Raw genomic sequence first — 24317 nt, forward strand, 5'->3', positions numbered from 1 at the left:
GTATGGAGACAATCTACTTATAACGGAATTGCAAATAGCAAACAAAGACGCTAATGGGATCCGCAAAGTATGTCTCTCATGCCCAAATAATTAGGCAAACTTTCCTTTTCTTCCCGCATTGAGATGAGAGATGTGTCGTAAATGTAAAATGTGCATTGGGGTGCATATAAATATACACGAAACGTAGAGTAAATATTTCGCCGAAATATCTCCATGCACTTCACAACGACGAAAACGACGACGACAACGGTGATGATGATGATGCCTGTCTGCATCATCGAATTGCATTGCAATGCGCCGCTGTGTTACTGCAGTTCAGTTGAATAACGTGAAATCTTATTTTAAGCACTTTGAAGGACACTTTCTCAAATTATTGTTTTTTTGCTTATTGGTTTGATTGCAGTTTACAGCATGTCCTACTTTCGAGTCAGCTTTTTCAGTCTTTGGCTGCAGTTGCACATTGAATGAGGCAGAGGTATAGATGAAGTAAAAAAACAGATGCCTTTAAATAACACCAACACGAGTTCGCCTCTGTTGCGTACATGTTTTGGAACGAGTGCCCTTTCACAGCTTTGAATGTGTTTGGTGTCGAAACTCAATTCAAATATCACAAGGGTGAAATGAATAAAACGTGGTCGCTTTTCAGCACAAGGATCGCGCTACTCTTGTATGAACTCGATTGATAACAATCATCACTTTTGAATGATTTGTTTTTATGTCTCTCTTAGTTAGTAACTCTAGACCTGTTAGAAGAAATTACTAGTCTATTAGATTATTTACCTTGAGCAGTTCCCTGAAGTAAGGACTACACGCCGAGAGGACGACGCGATGTGCCTTGAGACTTCGTCCATCGCAGGCAAGCGTCACATCGACAAAGTCTTCGTCGTCTCGTAAATTTTCGAAAGCAGAAGTTATGCTGCTCTGATAGTTATTCCATCGCAGACAAAAATGCTGTGTGTCTACCATTGTATGTGTGTTTGATGTGCAGTTACCGTCGACGTTATATAAGTTGTGATGAATGATCCTGCAAAAAAAAGACGGAAAGCAGAAATTGTTATACGATTAAATTTGTCAAATGATGCTGTTTTCTAATTATTTCCTAGTAAACATTTTATTATGATATATTCCAGCTATCTAGATTCATTACAAATACATTTTTTGAGTTTGGAAATATCCTGGAAAGTCATTAGGGTGGGTTTAGACTAGTGATATATTCATGTGAAGAAATATGGTGAGATTTATAGAAATCGCATCAACCGTTTACACTCTCGTGAACTTCTATAATGAATATATTCATATTTCCGGTGAATTTATTCACCTGAAGTAGAACTGCATCCAACTTTAGTGATATCTCACCAGTGAGAAATTCAAAAGCGTTTACATATGCTGAATTTATTCAAGTTATATATACCTCAAATAAGTGTATCATATTTATTCTCATCCGTCTACACCTATTTTCAGGTGAATAAATCCATCTATAGCTATAGATCTCCCTAGTGTAAACCCGCCATTAGATTTATGAGCATCATTTTATAACATAAGAGTATATTGTTTTTGGAAAGTCCTTCGTTTTGGTCACAATTAAAGGCGCAGGTTTTGGAATGTGAAAATTGATCAACTGTAGCAGATCAGACCAATCGATGTGATGTTTTTATCTGGTCAACACATTCACAACAACACATTCACCATCAAACCAAGAATCATAGAAGATTTGGTGGTGATGAATGAAATGTTAACAAACGTTTACTTGTCACCGAAAATGACAGTCCCTGAGTTTCTGGCGAGTCACTATAGACGTGTATGGCCTTACGTTTTCCTGATGAAACACAACACCTCTTATGTTGGCCAATTCTGGCAGTTTCTGACCAATCGTTAGCTTCAAACGGCAAAGATCTGAATTTAGTGTTTGGCCATACGGAAGAAACTAATAATGAATGACCCCTTTCAAGTCCCACCAAATACGCAGTAGAACTTTCCTGGCTGTTAGTCCTGGTCTGGCCACCGTATGAGCTGCTCCACCACGTTTTGAGCACGATAGTTTTCACACAATATTGTCGTGTGTGACAGTCACCATTCGTTCAAGAAATGGGACGATTTTATTCCGTTTGACCAAGGCTTCGCAAATATATACGATCCATCATGTTTTTTGGTTTTAATTGATGTAGCACCCAAACATCGTTCTTCTTTGTTAATTCAGCTTTGCGCAAGTGTTTTAAAAATATTTTGCGATCGATCTATAGTTCCTAGACGATGCTACAAATAATAACATGCCAGTCAACTTTGATTATTTCTGTGATTTCAACATCTTTAACATCAAAAATATTTGAACGGAATTGACGGAACCAGAATTGCACGTAATTAACTGTTACAGTAACGGCACCATAAACACCATTCAAAATTTCTACGACCTGGCTTACATTTTCGCCTTTATCAAAGAAAAGGTGTAAAATTTACCGAATTGTCTCTTTGTTGACATCCATTGTTAACACCCTGAAACATACGATTGAATGGAAAACTCATTCGATACTCATTTTATAGAGAATATTTTTATCTATCTTTAACCATCTTTTCATTGGTTGAAAAAGAGTCTAAGAAAAGTTATAGGCCAAAACATGTACAACAACGTATGGGTGAAATAAATGAATTCAAATAAAATTGAAAAAAAGTTATTTGAAATGGTTCGAAACACATTTCTGAGATTGTACTCATTCGATAGAGAATATTTTTATTAAAATTTAGCCAAATTTTCATTGGTAGGAAAAAAGTATGAAAAAAGTTATTGACCAAAACGTTCACGAGTTGTACGGGGGAAAGGGTCTGGCTGAGTAAGGAAGTAAAAAGTTTCCCCAAACCAAGTCACCAGCTCTGTAGAAAATATTGTATAGTAATTTTGACTATTTTTGAAATCCCTTTGTAATTCTATGGGGAAAACGTACCTTTCAATTTTTAGCACGCCATTCTCAATAGGTTCGAGATAAAAATTAGAATAAAAAACTGAAAGTGCATTTTACTATGATATATCGAAAAATATAATCAAAAAAACATATTCCTAAAACAATTAAGTACTAAAAACAAATCTTGAAATATTGAATTTTTAGAGGATTTAGAGATTCAGTACTACTCTAATTCGTATTTAAATGTGTTCCTACGTCTTTTATAGTTATGTGTATTTTTTTTAACAATGTCGCACGATCCAAAAATATATATCCCCTAATTTAGAATTTTATTATTTTTTTTAAATTTTAAAACTCAGTACTGTTTATATTTATATTTAAATATGTTCGTATGTGTGTGAACCATATCACTATAAGAGCTATAGTGAAAAAAATCAGTTTTTCGTTTTTCCCCATTCTCAATAAGCTTGGGAATGAAAATTTGAGAAAATACTCAATGTTAAATGTACTGAATGTACTGAATCATCCTCAAATACGAATTCCAAATTTTTCGTTCAAACAATGATATCTCTATACTGAATGGTCCTTCAACAACGTTATAGAAATCAAATGAAGATAGTTGATAACGTTAATTGGATTTGTTATCTTTTTTTTTAACCCAACAGTTTATTTTATTAGGCTTATTTAGCAATTCAGCTGTAACAGAGCCGAATTCATTCGTGTACATTTTTTATCTTAATATTACTTTTGTAGTATATTACACTGTTACTATTTTGAGGCGTAGGAGTATCTTTGAAAAAAAACAGAAAGAAATCGATTTCTCATCTCTTCCCGATATTTTTGTCATCATGGTCATACATCGAGATACAAATCTCTCTAAAAAATATTCCGTGTAAATTCTCGTAAATTATGCTTTAAGTTGATTTATATCCCATCTTCATGTGTTAATATTTCATGATTTCTAAAAATCGCCTAAAAATTTCGACTTCGCACTCTGTTCCTTCAATTTTTTTTTCGAGTGTGAAAAGGTTCTATTTCCATATTCGTTACATTATTACATTATTACGATACATTAATTTCTCTGCCACAACTTGTATACATTTTGGCCCATAACTTTTCTTAGACCCTTTTCCAACCAATAGAAATTTTGCTAAAGATAGATAAAAATATTCTATATCGAATAAGTACTATTTCGAGAATGCGTTTTGGGTCCTTTCAAATAACTTTTTTTTCAATTTTCTTTAAAACAATTAATTTCTCCCATGAAACTTGGCCTATAACTTTTCTCAGACCCTTTTCCGATTAATATTATTGTGGCTGGAAGATAGGTAAAATATTTTTCTATCGAATAATTTCGATAACTCTATTCGAACAACCTTTTTTGGATTTTCAAAATTTTTTATATTTTCCTATATTGACCCATGCTCATGTTTCAGTCTATAACTTTTCTCTGTCACCATCAAGAAAAAAATGACTTATGAGGAAAGATGAATGATTCAGTTCTCTATCTAATGAGCATGATTGTGAAAGGTGTTACTTGATAAACAATCAATTTATTTCAATTAAAATTATTCATTATTCATAAAATCCAGCAAGACATTGAACAGAAACTTGCACGCAACAAAAACTTTTTTTTAGATTTCTTCAATTCAGAGCAGGCATCTTGTACAACATTAAGATTAATCGCAGGGCAGGCTCCGACCGATGACAGGCTGGGTACATTTTTAACGGTTGCGGAGACTTGATCAGCGCTACCTTGCTGACAGCAGAATCATCACCCGATATCAAGGGAGTGCTCGACAAAATCAGCATCAAATAAATAGAAAGTACAGGCAAGCCGAAACCATGCAAAATCGTGCATAACTTCACCAGTAGCTTTAAAAAATCGTGCCCGGAACGCAATTTGAAAAAAACTTTTTTGTGCGGTAGATAGGGACCGCATAAAAAAAGTTTCCCCCAAGAAAATAACTCAAATCCACGCTGTTCACCGTTCGATTTCCTTTTTTCCCTGCTTTGCGATGGGACAGTTTGCCTTTTCGGTTACGCGTGGGGGTTTTTGCGGAAGATTATTCCACATGATTTGTGCTAAGGTGGACCTGCCTCTAATGGATCAATTAGGAAAATGGAAACGTGTTCTGGATACAGCTGTGCTGGATTATTCTCAAATGGGAATTTCCGCACCATGATTGAAAACAGCAAAACAGTTGAGGATTCCGAAGTCATCAACTCGCTGAAAGAAGATATCAGCAAATTGAGTGAGTCAGTCGTTGCTCTTTCTGTAAAAGTTGACACGAATGTCCAAGGTATTTCGTTCCAACATAGCATCAGTCCATGGATAAACAGAAGCGGATAGAAGCGCCAACCTCGAACAAACGACGACGCAGCGATACCGGCAGTCCGGTTAGGATTCCACCAGTTCCAACCAAAACATGTGGGACAGAACCGATGACTGACAAAATTAAAACTGTCCAACCGTAGGAAGACCTTTTATGGATCTATCTTTCAGCCTTCGATCCATTGACGAAAGAAAGCGATATCACGATGCTGGAATTGAAGGTCATAAAACTTATTCCCAAGGTAAGAGCTAAGTTGTCTGAGGTTCGTTTTTCTTCAAAGTCGAAGTCAGCAACCAATTGGAAAAAATAGCCTTATCCAGCGATTCGTGGCTACAGAACGTAGTTCGCACTGGGACGCTCTGTAGTTGGCATTATGGGAGCCCTCGATCCTTCCATCGTTGTCGAGCCATCCCTCCCAGTGCCGTCCAAGCCCAACGTGTGGGTGTGGTGACGGGGTCATGAGAGCCTCATGATCACTGTAATCGAGCTATTCCCGTCAGCTAGTAAAAGCCGTCCCGGTCCTACGTGTGGGCGTGTTGACGGGGTCGCTCAACTCGACATTACCGGCAAGTATTATTCCGTTTTTCCCGCAACGACTCTTGATCCGTGCATCGGTTTCAACCTACCTCCACCAACGATATTGGATCGATTTTCGCTAGTCAGTCGGGCTCTGAGTATGAACGGGACACTGGGACGCACTGAAGATGGGATTATGGGAGACCCCGACCCCCCACCATAGTCGAGCCATTTCTTTCAGCGACCCGCAGCCGTCCTAGTCCTACGTGTGGGTGTGGTAACGGGGTCTCCCAACTCGATACAGCCGGCAAGTATGATCCCGTTTTGTCCTCAACGACTCCTGATCCTAGCCGGACTGAGCGGCGCACTGATATTGCAAAGAACTCACAACCTAACGATCTTCTCGTTTACTACCAGAACGTGGACGAACTAAATACGTGTGCCAACGATTACCCATTGGCAACATCGGATGACGCGTATGATTATTGCGTTCACCGAAACTAAGCTGGACGATAGAACTCTCTCAACTCAGCTTCTCGGCCTGCACTACGAAGTTTTTCGATGTGATCATTCCCCGTACAACAGCCGTAAAGCATCTGGAGGCGGCGTTTTGTTAACAATTCGACAAGATCTGAAGGCGTCTAAAGGCGTGGATTATCGAGGATATCACCAGGCGCACTATAGAACAAGTCTGGGTGGAAATCAAACTCGATGGTCATAAACTCTTATGTGTGGTGTACTTTCCCCCTGATCGTATCAATTAACCACATTGAATCAATAGAGACTATCTGTTGTTTTGCCGCTGCAGTTGATGAAATAATAATTGTTGACGACTTCAATATCCCAGGTCTCAGCTGGCGTTTTTCAACGCATGATTTTCTTTTAGCTGATCCCGCGTGCTCACAGATTACCCCAACCGCTTCGGAGCTCGTAGACAGCTACAGTATTGCCACTCTTCGACAGATCAGTCATATACCAAATAAAAACATTCACCTTCTGGACTTGTTCAACAGACTAAGCTCCTAGCTTGGTGCTAGCACTGACCCCTTTATTCGAGGTTGTACGACATCATCCTCCATTGCTGATATCGTACGAAAAAAGAAAATTATCTTTAAGAGACGACGCTGCATCTGTTAGCTACAATTTTTATCAAGTCTTTTCTAGCATCGCTGATGTTTTGAATGAAATCAACTGTGACGAAATTTTAGATAACGACAACGCTAACAGTGCAGTGCAGACGTTTTCTACTGTGCTGGCCTACGTTAGTGATCGACACGTTCCCAAAAGGGTTCATGCCACCGCTAATGGACAACCATGGCAAACTTTCGTACGAAGGCACGGCTAGTTCAGATACGGAAGAAATATGTCGTTTATTCTCGAGAAAGTTCTCGATGTTGAGGAATCCCAAATTTTCACCGCCGCTGCAAAACTAAAATCCTCTGTTAGTCCAGTCCCAGATGGTATTCCATCTTTGTTTCTGAAAAGGTACATAAACAGTTTAGCGACTACACTGTTGCATCTCTTCCGACATTTTTTGACTTATGGAACTTTTCCTGAGCTTTGGAAAACCGTCGAAATGTTTCCGGTGCTCAAGAAAGGTGATAAGCGGAACGTCGAAAACTATCGCAGTATTTCATCGTTTTGTGCTTTTGTGCTAAACTCTTTAAATTAGCAGTGATGGAACCCGTCTTCTCGTATTGCAAACAGTACATAAATGATGACTAGCATGGATTTATGCCGTGAAGCATTTTCTAATTATGTAGTGGGAAGTTTGTCACGAAGCAGCCGAACTGGCATACAGACTTGACTGCTGAATTCGACAAGATTCATCACGACATCGCAAAGCTGGGAAAGTTCGGAAGAAGGATGGTTAATTGGTTCAAATCCTATCTTAAAGAACGGAAACTTCGCGTTACCGTTGGTAATAGCAGCTCGAGGGTTTTTTCTGCAGCTTCCGGTATTCCTCAAGGAAGCCACCTTGGACCTCTGATCTTCCTAATCTACTTCAACAACATTTGCTGGGTATTGGAAGGACCTCGTGTATCATTTGCGGATAATTTTAAAATCTATTGCCGTATCAGTTCTGTAACCAACTGCCGGTTCTTTCAACGAAAACCGGATATTGTAGCCGAATGGTGCGCCACGAACTTTATGATCATAAATCCAATGAAATGTTCCACGATAACCTCCTCTAGGAAGAAAGAACCGACAACGTTCGAATACGTACTCTCTGGTCATGGAGGTCAAAGGTCTTTGGGTGATACTGGTTTCGAAACTGACGCTCAAAGAACATGTATCGTACGTTGTAGATAGAGCGTTTAGAAACGGTTTTATTATGCGGTTTCAAAAATCTGTCCGGACGTATATTGTCTCAAATCTCTATATGGCGCTCTGGTTTGGACGATTCAGGAATACTGCAATATCGTATGAAATCCGCACCATCAAACTGGAATCACGAAAATCGAGTCCGTGCAGAGAAGATTCACTCGGTATGCACTTCGTCTGCTTTCGTGGCACAATCTACTTCAGCTCCCTAGTTAAGAAAACCGTTGGGAAGGCAAAAGTTCTAATGGGGTAGGAAAGTCTTGTCTGGAAATCCGGATGGACGGAGGCGTTTTGAAGTTTCAGGTTAGTCCTTCTCATCTTCTAGAATGGCGAACTGAACACGGAATCTTTTCAAGATTGGCAATTTAAAAATACATATGTTGCTTTTTTCAATTTCTTGGTCATATATATGAGCGTCTATTTTAAATCAAAACGTTTTTATGAAATATCATTTAATTTTGGTTGCAAAATAACATGGTTGTTTAGGGGGGTCTTCGTAGCCTAATTGGTTGCGTGTCCACTACTAAGCGAACGATCATGAGCTAATAACTCAGGGCCCCTCAACTGACCACCTTTGTGTGTTATTCTAGCTACTACGTCCACGCAACAATCATCATGTGTCGGTAAACCCAGTCCCTCACCGCTCACATTACGATCTGCTGCATCGGTAATTGGTGCGAATTCTAACACAGCAATGGAAGCCTCATATCAGCAGTCCCGATTTGAACAGTCCAACTGTGAACATTCGAACAATAGGAATATTCTAACGCCGAAAAAGGCGGCATGTGTTGTGTAACGATAGAAATGGAATACTCGGCATGTGTTGTGTATCGATAGAATTGGAATATTCTTAGGCCTAAACAGCTACTGTGTTATACATAAAAAAAAACAAATGTTTATCGATGGATAGGAATATTAAGCCTAAATAATATACAACAATAGTTATCTTAACATAAAAATGTATACGAATAAATTCGACTCTGTGACAGCTGAATTGCTAAATGAGCCTAATAAACGGATGGGATAAAAAAAAAACATGGTTGTTTGTAGGTTCTATTTTAGGATTGGCGATCTTTAGGAAAAGACAAAAAAGATAAGATCGATCTTCTAAATATCGATCCAAGATCGCCGAATCCTATTCAATCTACGTCCGTACCGCGATCATCCGATGCACACTTTTGCACCCCCCGTGGGGCGAGAATCCGCATTTTTCTTCTATCACGTATTCCTTGATCCTTGCTTAACCCATTTTAGGCCAAGCGTTCGAAAAATCGAACAGCAACTTTGATAATTTTTCATGTCTTTGGAAAGCAACCATATGGTAATGTTTTGCAACCAAAAGATAGCTTAATTAAGTAGCTGCCACTTACCATCGATTTCATTCAATTTTGTATAACTTTATTGGGCAATAAATTCGATATAAAGCAAGTATGCTTGAAAGGTGTTTTCAATTTCCATCAAAAAACCCAATAAAATGCAAAAATATGTGAATTTTTCCACAGTATTGTTTTGATTAAAACATACGTTGTGATATAGGGCAAAAATCATTCGATTGAGTCTCCTATAGACAAATAAAGGCCGCGAAAATTGAGTGTTCAAAAAATCGAACGTTGGCCATAACGAAAACACATCTAACCTCCGCAGTGCATTTTTGTTTGTTAGCTTTGGTAGACGGTAGGGTTTTCATTTATTTTTGCATTTTCTGTTCTGAATGTGTGCAAATATCGATTAATTTAGCAAATATTATTGAAAATCTGTATGTTTTTTTTGTCTGTAATAACCTGATGGTGGCCTGTAGAATTTCGTGTGTGGAGAAGCTGGAGGAAATGATCAGTAGGGTAATACGTGGTGAGTTGGACATACGGAGTGATTTGGACTACTGCTTTATCTCAAAAAGTACGGCTCAACTTGGATTTTTTAAAATGTCATCTCCTTCTATTGTTGAACCGTATGTACCTAACGTAAAAAAACTTTTTTTTTTGGTAAAATTCGGCAGGTGGAATTCCTTCCATCTACATCTACGGTAGCATGAATACAACAAGCACTTTGATTGTCAAAAAATGTGAGTTTTTCGATCGTGGTTTTAAGGTTTTCCTCGCTGATTAAACAAACTTTTTGTGTATTGTGCAGTAAAGTTCTATTCATCTACAGAAGAGGAACAATTTGATGCAGCGAAACTGTCACTTTGATAAAAATAAATGGAATTATGTTGGGTAAATTGATCCTACAGGTTTGAGGCTTTTCTTTGGTCTAATTGATTCCAGATGCCGATTCCAGATGAATTACAAAAAGGATGGGCAGACAACGTTGGAAGAAGGGAGAGCTTGAAAGAGCAACGCAGGTCATCAAGAACGGATTTTCTTTGACCAAGCATCGAAAGTGTTTGAAAATGCTCGAAAAACAGTGAAAAAATCGATGCAGAATTCGAGATGGCATCAATCCATCTCCATTTAAGTTCCAAGTTTGTTTGTAATTGCAAAAAAAAGCGGGGTTCGGGCAATGTTCGATTTTTCGAACAGTTATTTCCCGGAAAATGGAAGATGGGAATAAAACAATTCTTGAACATTGGGGTTTCTTTAGCGTAAATAATCGAAATTACACTGATGGCTTTCGTCAAAAAAATATACAGCTCTGCCGTTAATGGATTAATCTTTCAAGATTCAAGGCCTAAAAAATTGTTACTCAAACTCAATAGAATAAATTTTTGATACTGAAAGTTTTATTCACAATTTTTGTTTTAGAAGTGTATTTATTCCATCATAATCCGTTATCACATCACAAATCGTAACACGAAGCTCAATTTCGACATCGCGAATATGGGTTGATGCAGAGGGCATAGTAGGCACAGGAAGGCAAATATCGTGTTTTACTACATTATGGAGAACGCACTGTTTTTCAAATCCTAACCACCTTCTGGAAAAACAGACGTGTCGCAGATGTAGGCTCAGAAACATCAAAATATATCCATTTTAAGAATACTCATAATAATATGTTTATAATTGTGGGTTCACCCCTGCTATTACGGTGTTCTTAAATTATGAATCACAGTAAATCAAGTTCATGACCAGCGGAGAAGACCAGTCGTCTCGATAGATGGAATGTGTAATAATAGCGTAAATAGTGAATCTATTTTTGAATTCGTACACTGAAAACTCTGAAACTTCTCTCGGTGGTGGACTGTTTATAGCAAAGATTGAAATGGAAAGTGGAAACACACCACCCAACGTGAACCCTCCTCTCTCGTTTGAAGTTTGTGGCGAGTCCACCGACGACAACAACAAGCCAACAAGTAGAAAGTGAAAACTATTCCTCGAGTTAGTGGTGTTAGTTGGCGGATGTTTGGTGGTATGATGTGTGATGTGTGATGCAAAATAGTCATAGTACATATGGCACATGTATGTATTGTATGCATATCTTGTTCGCTTTTTTGTGTATCCGGGATGCAAGCATGTTGTCTAAGGACGATCAACATATGAGAGAGCTTTCCATCGTGGAAAGAGAATCGTATGAGCTTTTTTCCTTCTACCATTGTACATAACAACTAGTGGAGCATATGCTTGCAGCTGTGATAACACTTAGCAGATACCACATTGTCGGCAGCAGTGTTAATGATAAGCACTTATTTTTCCTAACATACGATGTTGTTCTGTGGTTTCACGCTCTATTGAAAATAGCAAATTTATATTTGTGCGGTGAAATTGGTGATGATGGCGGCACATGTATACTAATTTTTGTGTTTCTTATGTGTAAAAATCGTGTGTTTTTGCCGGCGCGTGTACTGCACACTAAAAATAGTATACCATATGCTGGGATGCTAGTGCTGCTTCTCGTATCGTACACAAACGCGAACACGTTCTCTTGCTGTACTCTGTGTGTGCACACAACAAATTCTCTACTCAAATCAAAATAGCAAAAATACGTACCCGGCATCGTGCATAACTGTCTAACAAACAGCAGCACAGACCAAGGCAAGAACGCTAGCAGCATAGCATACGGAGTATATGACCTTCACCTTAACCCAGTGACAGTGTCGGACAAACGGTCGATTGCCTTTCTTCTTCACATGCATGCAGACGGCTCTATATACATTTGCTATGTGTACACATGTTTAGTTATTTGCATTCTACGTCTGTGACACTGTCCTCCTAGATACCGAGAGAAAATGCAACCAGAGGCTTAGATTAGTTTAAGCGGAAGGTTATTTATGGCTTAATTGTAAGCTTTTCGAACTATTCGCAATCGAATGTTGAATTTAGCAACAAAATGTTAATTTTTGCAAACATACAGAAAATAAATGAGCTACGGTTGCGCGTCCGCTTAGTAACACTAAGCCGTCCGCATGTTTCGTGAAAATTTATTCGCTTGACACCGGCAGCGCTTATTCGGATTACTTGGCTTGTCACCTGCCGTTCTTGACATTATTGGGAATTTATAAATTGTTAAATTTTACTAATCTCATCGATAGTTCTCATAAGTTCTCAACTCCTTTCCCCTACTTTCACGTAATTTCGAAGATATACATACGTATATATTGCAGACCTATCCATATTCCCTCCCACTATATGTCCATATTACCTGCATGGAAAGAAAAGTTCTACATTTCGGGCTGCTTTAATTTCAGTAAAAAAAACATTGAAAAAATGGGTGGGTTATATCTATGATATAACCGCAAGATTGACGTGGGACTATCTTAGCTTAGTAATCATTAATTTGTATTCATTAAATTTTTGATTGAAACAATTTTCAAATTCAATTGAATTCAATATATTTGCTTTGTGAGTAAAGAGATTGAATAAATGCCATGTAAAGTAAATTTATGCATTGTGATAGATTATGTTCTTCGTTACAAGTAAATTTAAAGACAGTCCTTTTACGTTTGGTTTAGGAATTATCAAACGATTATTTTATTTTACATTTCCCTCTGAAGTCTGCATCTCTCAATTGTACGTACTTCTCGAAACGCGAATATGCTTGATTTGATGAACTTCAGGCACTCAGTTTCGATTTTGACATGTACCTTGAACGCATATTGTTTAATCTATAGGCGTTATCGCAGCAAATGGTTATCAACATTTTGCCTAATCATCAAATGGTATGCGTTAAGGTTTTCATTTTACCCCCCATATACTCCGGTTAGACGTAGTCCCACGTCAAAACTTTTTTTTTGTAAAACGTGTGACCGATTCATTAGAAAAATAGTATATTGAATTGCAAGAAACATCATTTAAGTTTGGGGAAACATGAGTTCTGAAAGATATATATTCTTAAAATGTCCATATTCCCCTCCCTCCCCAGCTCCCATATCTATCGAAACATAAAACTTTTTTTAAGTGTGTGAGTTATTGTTACATACACAAAACCCCAACAGAATGCAAACGATACTAAAGTGCTGTCGCTGGCCACTGAGCGACACTATGCACACGTAACCACTGTGGTGTTGCCGGACGGAGAGGGGCCCCGCTCTGGCAGTTCGAAAAAATCGAATTTTTGTTTTTTTTTTGCATTTTTGGGAAACTTATGCCCTCAGAAATGTTGTCCTAAAAGGATTTTTCGATATTTGATTTCGTTGGAAAGTTACAGCCAAAAGTATGAGGTCTGCTCAAGGGACATAGTATTGCTGTACGAATTTTTAAACACGTTTTTCTCGAAACCATGTTATTTCAACTGGTGGTATCGATCTACTCGACCGATTTGGCTGGATATTTTTTTTATCAGCATGTAAAAATTGATTATCTAAGGCGTTACATAGCCGTTTTTTGATATCTATTTTTTTTTATTTTTAAAAAGTCGCTATTTGGAGATTTTTCATGAAAAATATCTCATTTTTAACAAAAATAACGGCCGTTTCGGCAATTTTTCGAATATTCAAAATCCCTACGCTTTAGGTATTGTCCTAAAGTTTCAAAATATTCATTGAAATTTGTTCTACGAAAACCCCCCCCCCCCCCCTTTGCTACAGAACCGATACCACCAGCAAGGTACAGATTTTCAGACAACATCTACGCATCCAGCTGTCAACAGCGTCATTATCATTATTCGTGCACTCCTTAAACGTTAAACATAAACCTAAATACACGAATGCTTCACTTTATTCGTAATATCCGAAAAAAAAATCCACGAAAATTCATTATTTTCCGACCTTCCAGACAGGGGTTCCTCCTTAGGCGAACGACTGTAGGATGTTTTCAAGGCTAGAGACGAATGAAATTCAAAGTTTAGAGTTTCCATAATTTCCATAACTGGGCTTACCAAACGTACCGTTTTTCGACGATTTTTGATTGTCTCGTCTTTTTATCGATTGGTACCGTATTTTGAGCATAGAGAAAAAAAAATATTCGTAATAATGTCCTGTTGTACAACGATTACTGATCCTGCATACATTTATTGGCCTTGTTGAAAAGAGATGTATCTGCTACTAAAATTGCTGTTAATTTTGATGATTTTACTAGAATTCTTCAACATAAAAAGGAAGAAGTATGTTTGACTAGTAGAGTAGTACGGGGCAAAGGTGCGCACCTAACTGTTGTCGTCCAATAACTTTGAAATAGTAGTTAATAGGGTTAAGTTTGCTTACCAAATAGTAACTATATAAATTACCTTCGAAACGTAATCCTTAAATACTTCGAATTTTGTCTGTAGTGGGGCAAAAGTTCGCACTTATTGAATTGAACTATCGAGATAACACAATTCTCAACTCACAATGACACAAAACAACTTACAATAAAACTCTCCGCTACTGTTATGAATGTATCGTGAACGCATGTTATGTATTTTGTTTATACGTGCGAGCTGCTGGTACAACAATGCGTTAAACGAATACAGAATTGCCAGATTTTTATAATTGTATGTTTCAAAAATTCTAATGCAAACTTTTGCCCCGTGCGCACCTTTGCCCCGCACTACTCTAAGGCCTTCTTAAAAAATATTGAAGCTTACCGCCTAGTTGACTCAATACATCGGAATTATTTCCTCCAATTCGCTTGTTTACCACTTCGGTTGGAGGGGCGGAGCCATGGGCCTAAGATCCCATTTTCAATCACTATAATAGTTTGATCTAGTGAACATCGAGATTTCGTCATTCATGCCTTTTATGCAAACTATCGATCAGTGATTGCGAAACGAATAGGAATCAGATTTTTATGTTGCTCGTTCAGAATCGGTACCCTATGGTTAAGGCAAATCAAACGTGGTCAACCTGTATGACTGTTGGGCAAAGGGGCAAAGTTGGACTGTATAGGAGTTGAAGAACACCTGAAAATATGTTGAAACGAGTAAGAGTTTCAATTGAGCAGTCAGTGAGACGGTCTGTACGCAAATATTAGGTTGAAAAAAAAAATCATTATTTTCCGGGTAGATAGCTTTAGTGATCGATATTTCGTATAGTATCGATCAAACGATTTCATGTTTATGCTCGTTGTAAGGGTGCATTTCAAACTAAAAAAATATTTTGCTGTTTTTTGTTTGAAAGTATAATAACTTAATGATTTTTTTTTAATGGGTAACGTGTTTTGCCTTGCCTTTATTAGAACAATTTATAAGCGCAACCTATAATCGGACTGATTTGACGTCAGATCTTGATACAGGGCCCATTTTGGCGAAACTATATTTTTTGCGGGTACACATAATAATGCATAATTGTGTCAGCTACATGCTTATCAATAAACTTCTCTGGATGAACATGTCGTATCTCTTTTTGTTTCCTTTAACCGTTCTGAGAAATAGTCTTCCGAAGACAATAATTCGAGTACATATTTTAATGTATAAAGCATAGGTTAATACCGATAACATGTTCGATAATATTCCCTTGAATATACTGTGTTTCACTGAATGTTTGCCACCGTTTTCACACGTTATATTTTTGAAAATATATTTAGTGTTATGTTATGTATCTCTCGTCTATTATATGTCACGCTTAGACAGTTTTCAAAGTTCAGTCCAAAAAAAAAGTGGGGCCTTATTCCCGTATCTACTGCGTTCTCACTACGCTTACATCTCACTTCACTTTTTTGCACCTATTCCCGTTTCCACCAATCGTGAAGTGTAAAAATGAACTCCGTGTAGAAAGTGGAGTGGAGTGTCGTTTCTAAGGGAAACGTCAGTTGTATTTTGTTATGTTTATCCACGAGTAATGGACGAATTGTGTCGAAAATGGAATATGATCGGTTACTACGATGAAGACGAGGAATCGCTCTGTTTACACAAACGAGAGCGTAAAGTGTAAACCAGAATAACATCGATGGATGAACTCGGTGTGTTCATAATGAACTCTGCCAAAAGTTTACAGTTGAGTGTAGTCAGGGAATAAGGTTGTACTCATTTCACATTGTTTTCATGTGTAGTGTATTCGGGAATAAGGCCCTGTATAACTTGTTCTATTAATACCATGAGTGCCATTTCGTGATATCATCGAAATATCCAGTTATACGCGCTATGAATCCAACGTTACTTTGGCTGCGTGATATGCAAGACCATCTTATTGCACAGCTGCTGCCGAAACACAATGAATCTGTATTGATCGATAATGAAACTTATGCGAAAGCCGATTTCAACCAAGTTCTTGAGGTACAATTTCATAAGGCTGCTGCTCGCAGCAAGTTTTCTAGCAGATTCGAGTATGTTCCGGGGTAAAATGTGATAGAGAGTTTCAAACAACAGTGAACGATTTGTTTCTTTTTTCATGAAATATTATGCTATTACCTTTGTTTCATCCTCAGAAAGAAAGAATACCATTAAACTAAAGGAAAACCAACATTGACTTCTGTTTTAACTTTTAGCGAAATGCTTCACATAGAACTCCACGGAAAGAACGTTGTTACGATCCTTTAGTGTCGTGCGCTCCCATCCATAATTACCTTGCCCCAACGACGATCAAAGTTGTGTTAGTTTGTTTATTTTGTATTATGTTTTGGTATGTTATATGTGTTATTGTTGTTAAATTTAAAAGTTCAATTGGACAATATTGCGAGTGCGAGAAGCTTTAATAATAGCATACCATAGTTAGATCAGAACACTGCGATTCGCTAAGGTAATCACGTATGTTTTATGATACATTTCAATTCATTAAGATAGTGATTACGTTTATATCACAGGGTAATAGTCTTATTGCGGTCGGTCTGAAAGTAGAGCATGAGAAGGAAAGAAAAACACTAAACGTGAGTCTTATAAGAGTAAGGATTTTTAAAATACTTAAAATACAGTTTTTGCGAAATCGGGAATCGATTTATTCTTTCCTGTCACAACAAACGTCGACGTTCTATAAGTATTTTAGCGCCGTGCACAGATAACGTAACGCTAAAAATACGGATTTTGAATCGCCTCCCACAATCCAATCGACGAAAAAAACATCGACCTAACAACGACCGTAACGCTGTTACCTATTCACGATGACGACGATTAGGTATCGACATCTGGATACGGCATTAGTTTGTATGAGGCAAACTATTCTCTATCATATTAGTCGGCCCGAATCAGTTTATATTTGCTAAAATTTGTATGAAATTTTTTTCTTGGCATAATTTTTAATACTTAAAGTACGTTGTCATGACCCTAATTTGAATTATTTTCTATAGACATTCAGATATTCTCAAAAAAATTTGTCATTATAATATAAAATTATCTCAAAACATATTTCTTATGACGTTTTTTCACCACTTGCAGGCAATGGTGATTTTCACTTACATAGAGTACTAATTTGATTAAGGAAAAATCATGTTCATTCATAATTTCCATACTGTCATGCCTATTCCCCAATATCGTCAACGCGGATAGTTCGTTAGTCGAAAATACTGAATAATTAAACAAACCAAATGGCATCACTGGTGGTTCTTTTTTCCACTCCGCTAAACTGTCATCTCAAACAAAAACGAAGTAACAATGGTATTGCGAAGAACTTTCCCCATTAGAGGTTCCGTGCTTCGCGCACATTCAAAAATCCTCTTCAGATACGAAAACTCATCGACAAGGAGGTATTTATCAACTTGCTCAGCTGAATTACCACCCGGAGGAACCCGAATGCACTGATTCCGTTGTATAGTAGAATGAAAATAGGCGAGGTAAGCGAACGTAATCGCATGATATTTTAATGTTCGCATTTTTATCCGGATCATACAACTGGTGAGTAGGGAATTCATTTCTGCTTTTCACTTACTAATCATTTTATTTTGTTTCAGCTATGAATACATCCGACTCAATCAATCGGCGAGTGAGAAAGATGATTTCCCTCATCACCACATTGCTTATTTCCACATCTGTCACGCCAGCCAACAGCATCAGCTTTCCCGCAGCAGTATCCTTTAAGTCCAGGGTGCTATTCCGGGGAACAGCATCAACAGTAACAGCAGCAGGACCTGGCCATCGATAGTATTTCGAGCAATTTTCCCCATCGGAGATCCTGTGCTTCACGCACATTGAAGAATCCTCCTCAGCCACATATCTGTGTCATCAAGGGCAAGGAGGTATTCATCAATGTACTCAGTCGGATTTGAATCGTTAATCCAGACAACCCGGATGCACCGATTCCATTATATACCTTATTTTTATTATACATGGATTTTTATTATTTTTTTTCAATAAAATGATTAAAATCGATCAATGTATTTCCTTTTCATTTTCAATAACAAACCAATACAAACAAGCAGCAAGCAGTGCTGAAAGCAGCGCTGCAAGCAGGTCGACGCCTTGCACATGTTGGCGAAAAAGTGGTGTCAAGTTGTTCGATGAATGCATATGAAAGGTCGATAACTCGATTGCAAGGTGGCAGCATTTGAGGTCGATTGTTGACATTTCATCGACCCGATCTTGGCAGGCAAAACGGAATGTGGGCTGTAGGGCTTGCCCTTCATTACGTAACGCAAATCGTAACCCCAAGACATAGCAAGTAACGCGACCTCGATCGAAGTACAGCGTTATTTTGGTGCAAAAAAGGTGTCGACTACATCTGTATCAAACGTTTCGGGTGCTACAAAAGAACTTGGTCTGAGGACATACAGACCAAGATGCACGACAAAAAATCCGAAACACGCAACATACGTTAAAAAAAGCCAGAAAAATGTCATAAATGTCATAATGGGTGATAGGGCCTATGTAAAACTTGATTATATAGCCCTAGCAGGGCCGCAGTTCTCCATGTCTACGTCTTCTATTGCTCGGAGAAGACATCAATTCTAACCAAAAAATTAACAAAAAGTTTTTTACAGTAAATAAAAACAAAAATACTAGATGGAGATCGTTGAGCAAAATTATGTGAGGAACGCGAGGACGCTAATATTACGCTAACCGGCATTCTTCGACCTTGGCCGCCTGGTGAAGCCGAATAAGTGTGGACAGCGTTGCCAATGTTTCAGTTTAAAATCTTCCAGTTTTTTTAAATATTGTCCAGTTTTATCCAGTTTACAGCATACATACAACATGCTCCAGTTTTATCCATTTTATGTAAAACCAATTCAAAATGTATGAATATTATCCCTCCTTCACCCTTTCAATCCCTATGGAAACTGTGGAAACTTTTTCTGGATACAACCTAAACGAAACGAAGAATAGAAACAGGATGTGGAACATTATGATGAAAGGTATACAAAGCTACAAAAAATTACGTTTCTTTTCGAGAATATTAAATTTGAAATATTGAAACGGCAAGCAGGTCAAAATTTACGATGTACGAGCAGGTTGAAAGAAGTGCCAGGAAGAGCGAAGAAGAACATTCGCCAAGAAATGTCTTAATTCTAATAAGTGACCGTAAAAAAGCGCATATGTTCTGGTTGTTGAACCAACGTAGTTCGACTTTGCACCTGCGCAACACAATCCTGTCTCTCTATGACTTGTTCAAGTCTGATATAAAAAAAGAATACCAAAGAATAAGGCCAAAAAAACAGAGAGAAATATCTTTTCAATTTCAAAATTTTATAATTTCAATGGCAAGGTAATACTTGAATAGTGTTGTTTTAGTATTGGAATAATATTGTGGGACCTAATCAACAATATTCCAGAATTCTAATACGTAGTCAACTGCATGAATCAGTATATGCATACGTCAATTTGACAGTTTCGGGTGTTTCGTTTCGTTGCAATTTCCACATGTCCCTATTCAAATGTCAACGAATGGAAGCTGAAGCAAACCATGCGAAAACGTCAAACCATGCATTGATTTATTATTTTCTTTTATCCTACATTCTTCGTGAGTGTGAACAAGATATCAACGGAGATTGTCGAAACAAACACTCCAGAAATGTTAGAAAAAAAGAACAGAGGATTGAAGTTAGGTGTGATGCAGTGTTCTATAACCAGAAACCGTGTCCCAATGCACCTCAATAAATCACATTGTCGAGCAGTTTTGCGATTTTATTGACATGAAACAATGAAAAAGGAATTTTTACCCAAACACAACCGTATTTTCTAGAGGCTCTAGAAGAGAAGATCCTCAAAAATTGTTTCACAGTAATGTTCGGGTGATGGGAAACGTCATTTGAATCTACTCGAATGATCAATTAATGGTTAATGGTTCGCCATTTTACTCAGGTTTTTCAGGTGTTATTTTACAACGTGTAGAATTACTATTCCTAAAAAAGGTATATTGGATGAGCAAATACTTATGGCTATAACACAGACAAGCAGACATAGTTAAGTTTTGTGTCGAAGATTTCTAAAGACATCACTGACTCACATTGGCTGATGGCTGTATATTGTTCGTTGGTACGACCAATTTTGGAGATTGCTTCGTTGGTATGGTTGGCATCAATAGACATGGGGTTCGAGAATAGAGAGTGTTCGACGTAAGTTTGTCAGGCTTGTATTACCATGGTAAGATCCGCTAAACCTCCCATCGTATTCGGATCGCTGCAATCTGCTCAGACTGGACAAGTAACAAAGAATTCAGTGATTTATTCCTTACTATAAAAACATCAGAAATCGAATAGAGCATGAATTTTTGAATTAACGCAGATTTTCAAATAAACGCAGTTTTTTTTCACAAGCTCCTTATCCTGCGCGTAAAAAAAATACTACACGAAGCATCGAAGAAAATTCGAAAATAAAACGGTTCTACGGTATCCAGTTTTCTTCCAGTTTGTTAAGAGCAATTCTCCAGTTTTTTGAAATTTATTATTGGCAACCCTGAGTGTGGATGTGCCGAAAACCGACTCAAATCATACCAAACCCAACCCGAAACAAGTCGAAGAAAGCCGAACAGAAACAAAACGAAGTACATTCGCGTTGACGGCATTGTGCTTCATGTGTTCAATTTGTGAAGTGAAAATGATAACGGATTTTCAGGTGGAATGAACACACTTTTTAAAACAGAAATTATGAATGAACATAAATCTTTTCATATCAAATATGTAATATATGTAACAGAGTACTAATAATCGCGGTTTGCTGTACATTTTGATGCGGTGGTGTCATCGGGCCGTATGTTTTTAAAAAGCTAAGGGTAACTGACTTTCTTTGAAATTATTTCAACAAACCAGCATCTTTTGATGAAATCAAGGTCAACAGTCATCAACATTCTCGGAAATTGGAGTACCAATGCAAAAAAGGCGTGGTGGTCATTTGAATGATCTTCAGTTCGAATCAGAAATGACGTGGCATTTTCCACCAAAGCTATTCCGCACCATTTGTGGTCAAATTTTAAATCCTTATTAGATTAGAATTAGGAAACAAATGGATTTAGTTTATCATTAGAACTATAAAATAGAAAACAAAAGAAAGGACTGGGCGTAAGACCCCGATAGTATTGTCCGTTTCAGAGATTCTAGTTCAGACGCTTTAGCCTTAAAAAGGAACCCCAGTCGCCCTACAGTAATCGATAATGAATCGATTGTGGAAGCTGGAACCCCTCGAATGTATGAAGTATTGCGGGTAGGTGAAAGATCGTCATCATACTGTTATTTAAACACAGGAAGGGAAAAAAGCTTGAATAGGATACTGGTGATCGACAGAAAATTTTCGTTCCAAGGGTTTTGTTTTTATCTGCTTTGCTACTTAATAAAAAAAACTATCGGGTACCGAAACGATTTGTGATAACCATATAGCTTTCGAACAATGTTTGGACCTAGCTAAGCCTTCATAGGGAGTTCCCAAACTCAAAAGCTACCAGAAAAACAGGAAGTGGGTTATATCTATGGTATAACTGCAAGGGTGACGTAGGACTATCGTTGATTTAGAGATCATTTGTTTGAAGTTGAATCTGAATTCATTCTGAATGAATGAATATTTGGGGGACTTCGAAAACGAGAGCGTTACGTTGGAGGCATAAGGTTTTATGCATCCAATATTGGATACGGAAATATCCTACTGATGGGGAAGAATAATCTTCAGAAGCTATCCTGTTAATTGCGATTGATGGAAAAATCACAAAACCAAATGTATTTGGTCACAGTGTTACATGGATAGAAAACATTAAAATAAACTCTTTCACATGAATGTAATTTTAAATTCCCAGAGGAACTGGCAGATTATTTTTAGTAACGATTAGATATTTCCACATTTTCCTCGATACTGGAAGCCCACCAGTGGTTAATGCTAACTCGAGAAATTGATGTAAACAAAAGCGATTGCATAATTTCAAATCCTATTCATATTCTATATGGTCGGTGTTCTGCCAAAATGAACCAAGCGACATTTTTTTCCAAATTGATTTACTTACACCACTGGATGTAGAAAACAATAGTCTATCGACAATAAAATTACCGTGTCATTCGGACAGCTGACAACAACTCCAAAAGAAAAATTCTGTGTAGCAGGCTGTGAGAAAAACGATATTGCATTCAAACAGAGTAAAAATAAACCATCGGCGGACAGAGCTCGTTCTCTCCAAAAAAGGCAGTTTTTCCTCTTTATCTGAATCATTAACCGTTTTCCTGTTTCGAACAGCTCTTGGAAACAGTTGTCTCCGAAATCTGGTAATCGTGTTCAGTCACAACGAACTAAATGTAATGTATTTTTAAATCAATTTATTTTCATTTAGATATTATTTTGTCAAAACCAGCAAAATTGAGTCAATACATGTACCATTTAAGGAATTAGTCAAGAGCCGTTTCAAAATACTAGTGTGTTGTGTAATGATATTATGTTAATAGTTAGCATATACTTAGTTCGCTCTAGGTGCAAAGAGAACAAATTTTTGCGCGTTTAGTAACTACAAAATTTTGTTTTTTTTTCATTTTCTTAAAGATTCTGAATTCGCAATAGACGAAAATGTGTGCTCACAGCATGAACAAAATTGTTATGTTTTTGCAAAAGACTTGGTTGAGACTTCCGAACTTTAGAAGGCAATAATACTCTAGGTGACCTTTTTTATCTTGGTTCATTTTGGCTGAACATTTTTTTAAATTTTCTCCGATCATAACATTTTAGAACCAGAAAGTTTATACCAAAATGGGCATAACATTTCTCGTACCAAGTACAATGACATTCAACATCTGATGAAATATGTACCTCCTGTAAAACATGAATACATCGCGAAGCTGGTTCCCAATGATCAAAACATTGTTAGTATTGATACTGTTAGTACTGACCAACCACGAAGAATCATAAGTTTTATTTCAACCATTTTAATATTATTATTGTAGTAACGATTCAGACTAAAAATGCATCCCACCGCACTGAACTGAAAACCACATTCTTTGACTTTCATTCTGCCAATTTGAACTGAGTGCATGTGTACCAAAACTAATAGTCATTTCTTTCTATATTTATGTGTTATTTTACAGATTTTCATGACACGTGAATGATAAAATAATAGATTTGATCAGCCACGGTCAACTAATGGGAGCTCAAACTTCAAATTGAAATAACTCAAAATATTGTTTTTGGCGCATGGCTCGTTTTGGCAGAAGCCCGCCCATATATAAGCAGAATATAGATCATTATAATGATAATATTGATGATGATAATTATAATCTATAATGAAATAGATAATACTATTAGTAGAACGATACTCTTTCAATTTAACATAACGTTTATATTTATTTTTATGTCACAACCAAACCATCCTTTTCCCCAAAACAAGTAGTTCATAAACTTGTTCCAACTGCATTCCAAATGTAGCTTGGGAAATGGACAAATAGAATCATGAAACAATTAAACTCATTTTCTGGATAAACATCCTGGAGTAGAAATACTGCTTCGTGAGATCGAATCCGAAATAACAGCTACCATAGGTAGATTAGTTAAATCAAAGACTCATTTGACGTTGAGTCGGTCAAAATCTTTTGTATATATTGGAATTAACAAAAGATATTTTGTTGAAAAT

At 37.3% G+C, this 24317-nt stretch overlaps 1 protein-coding gene and 1 long non-coding RNA gene across 10 annotated transcripts in view; one reads left to right on the plus strand and one right to left on the minus strand.

The window, feature by feature from the left end:
- LOC129762981 (broad-complex core protein isoforms 1/2/3/4/5) overlaps positions 1 to 24317 on the minus strand; it is a 187680-nt gene that overhangs the window by 47128 nt on the left and 116235 nt on the right. For 7 of the 9 annotated variants that reach the window (XR_008740768.1, XM_055761628.1, XM_055761622.1 and 4 more), the window contains exon 2: positions 781 to 1024. Coding sequence is in view for 8 of the 9 variants with exons in the window: in XM_055761628.1 (XP_055617603.1) it covers positions 781 to 966 (186 nt within the window). In the remaining variant the exon portion in view is untranslated. Of the gene's footprint in view, positions 1 to 780; positions 1025 to 14668; positions 14815 to 17063; positions 17169 to 24317 lie in introns of those variants that run through there. The other 2 variants (XM_055761625.1, XM_055761623.1) reach the window with 2 other exon arrangements.
- LOC129762982 (uncharacterized) lies at positions 17735 to 18658 on the plus strand. The gene is made up of 2 exons (XR_008740769.1): positions 17735 to 18184; positions 18241 to 18658. It is a non-coding gene; the product is annotated as an uncharacterized LOC129762982 (long non-coding RNA).

This window comes from Toxorhynchites rutilus, chromosome 1, assembly GCF_029784135.1.
Source record: "Toxorhynchites rutilus septentrionalis strain SRP chromosome 1, ASM2978413v1, whole genome shotgun sequence".
Lineage (NCBI taxonomy): Eukaryota > Metazoa > Arthropoda > Insecta > Diptera > Culicidae > Toxorhynchites > Toxorhynchites rutilus.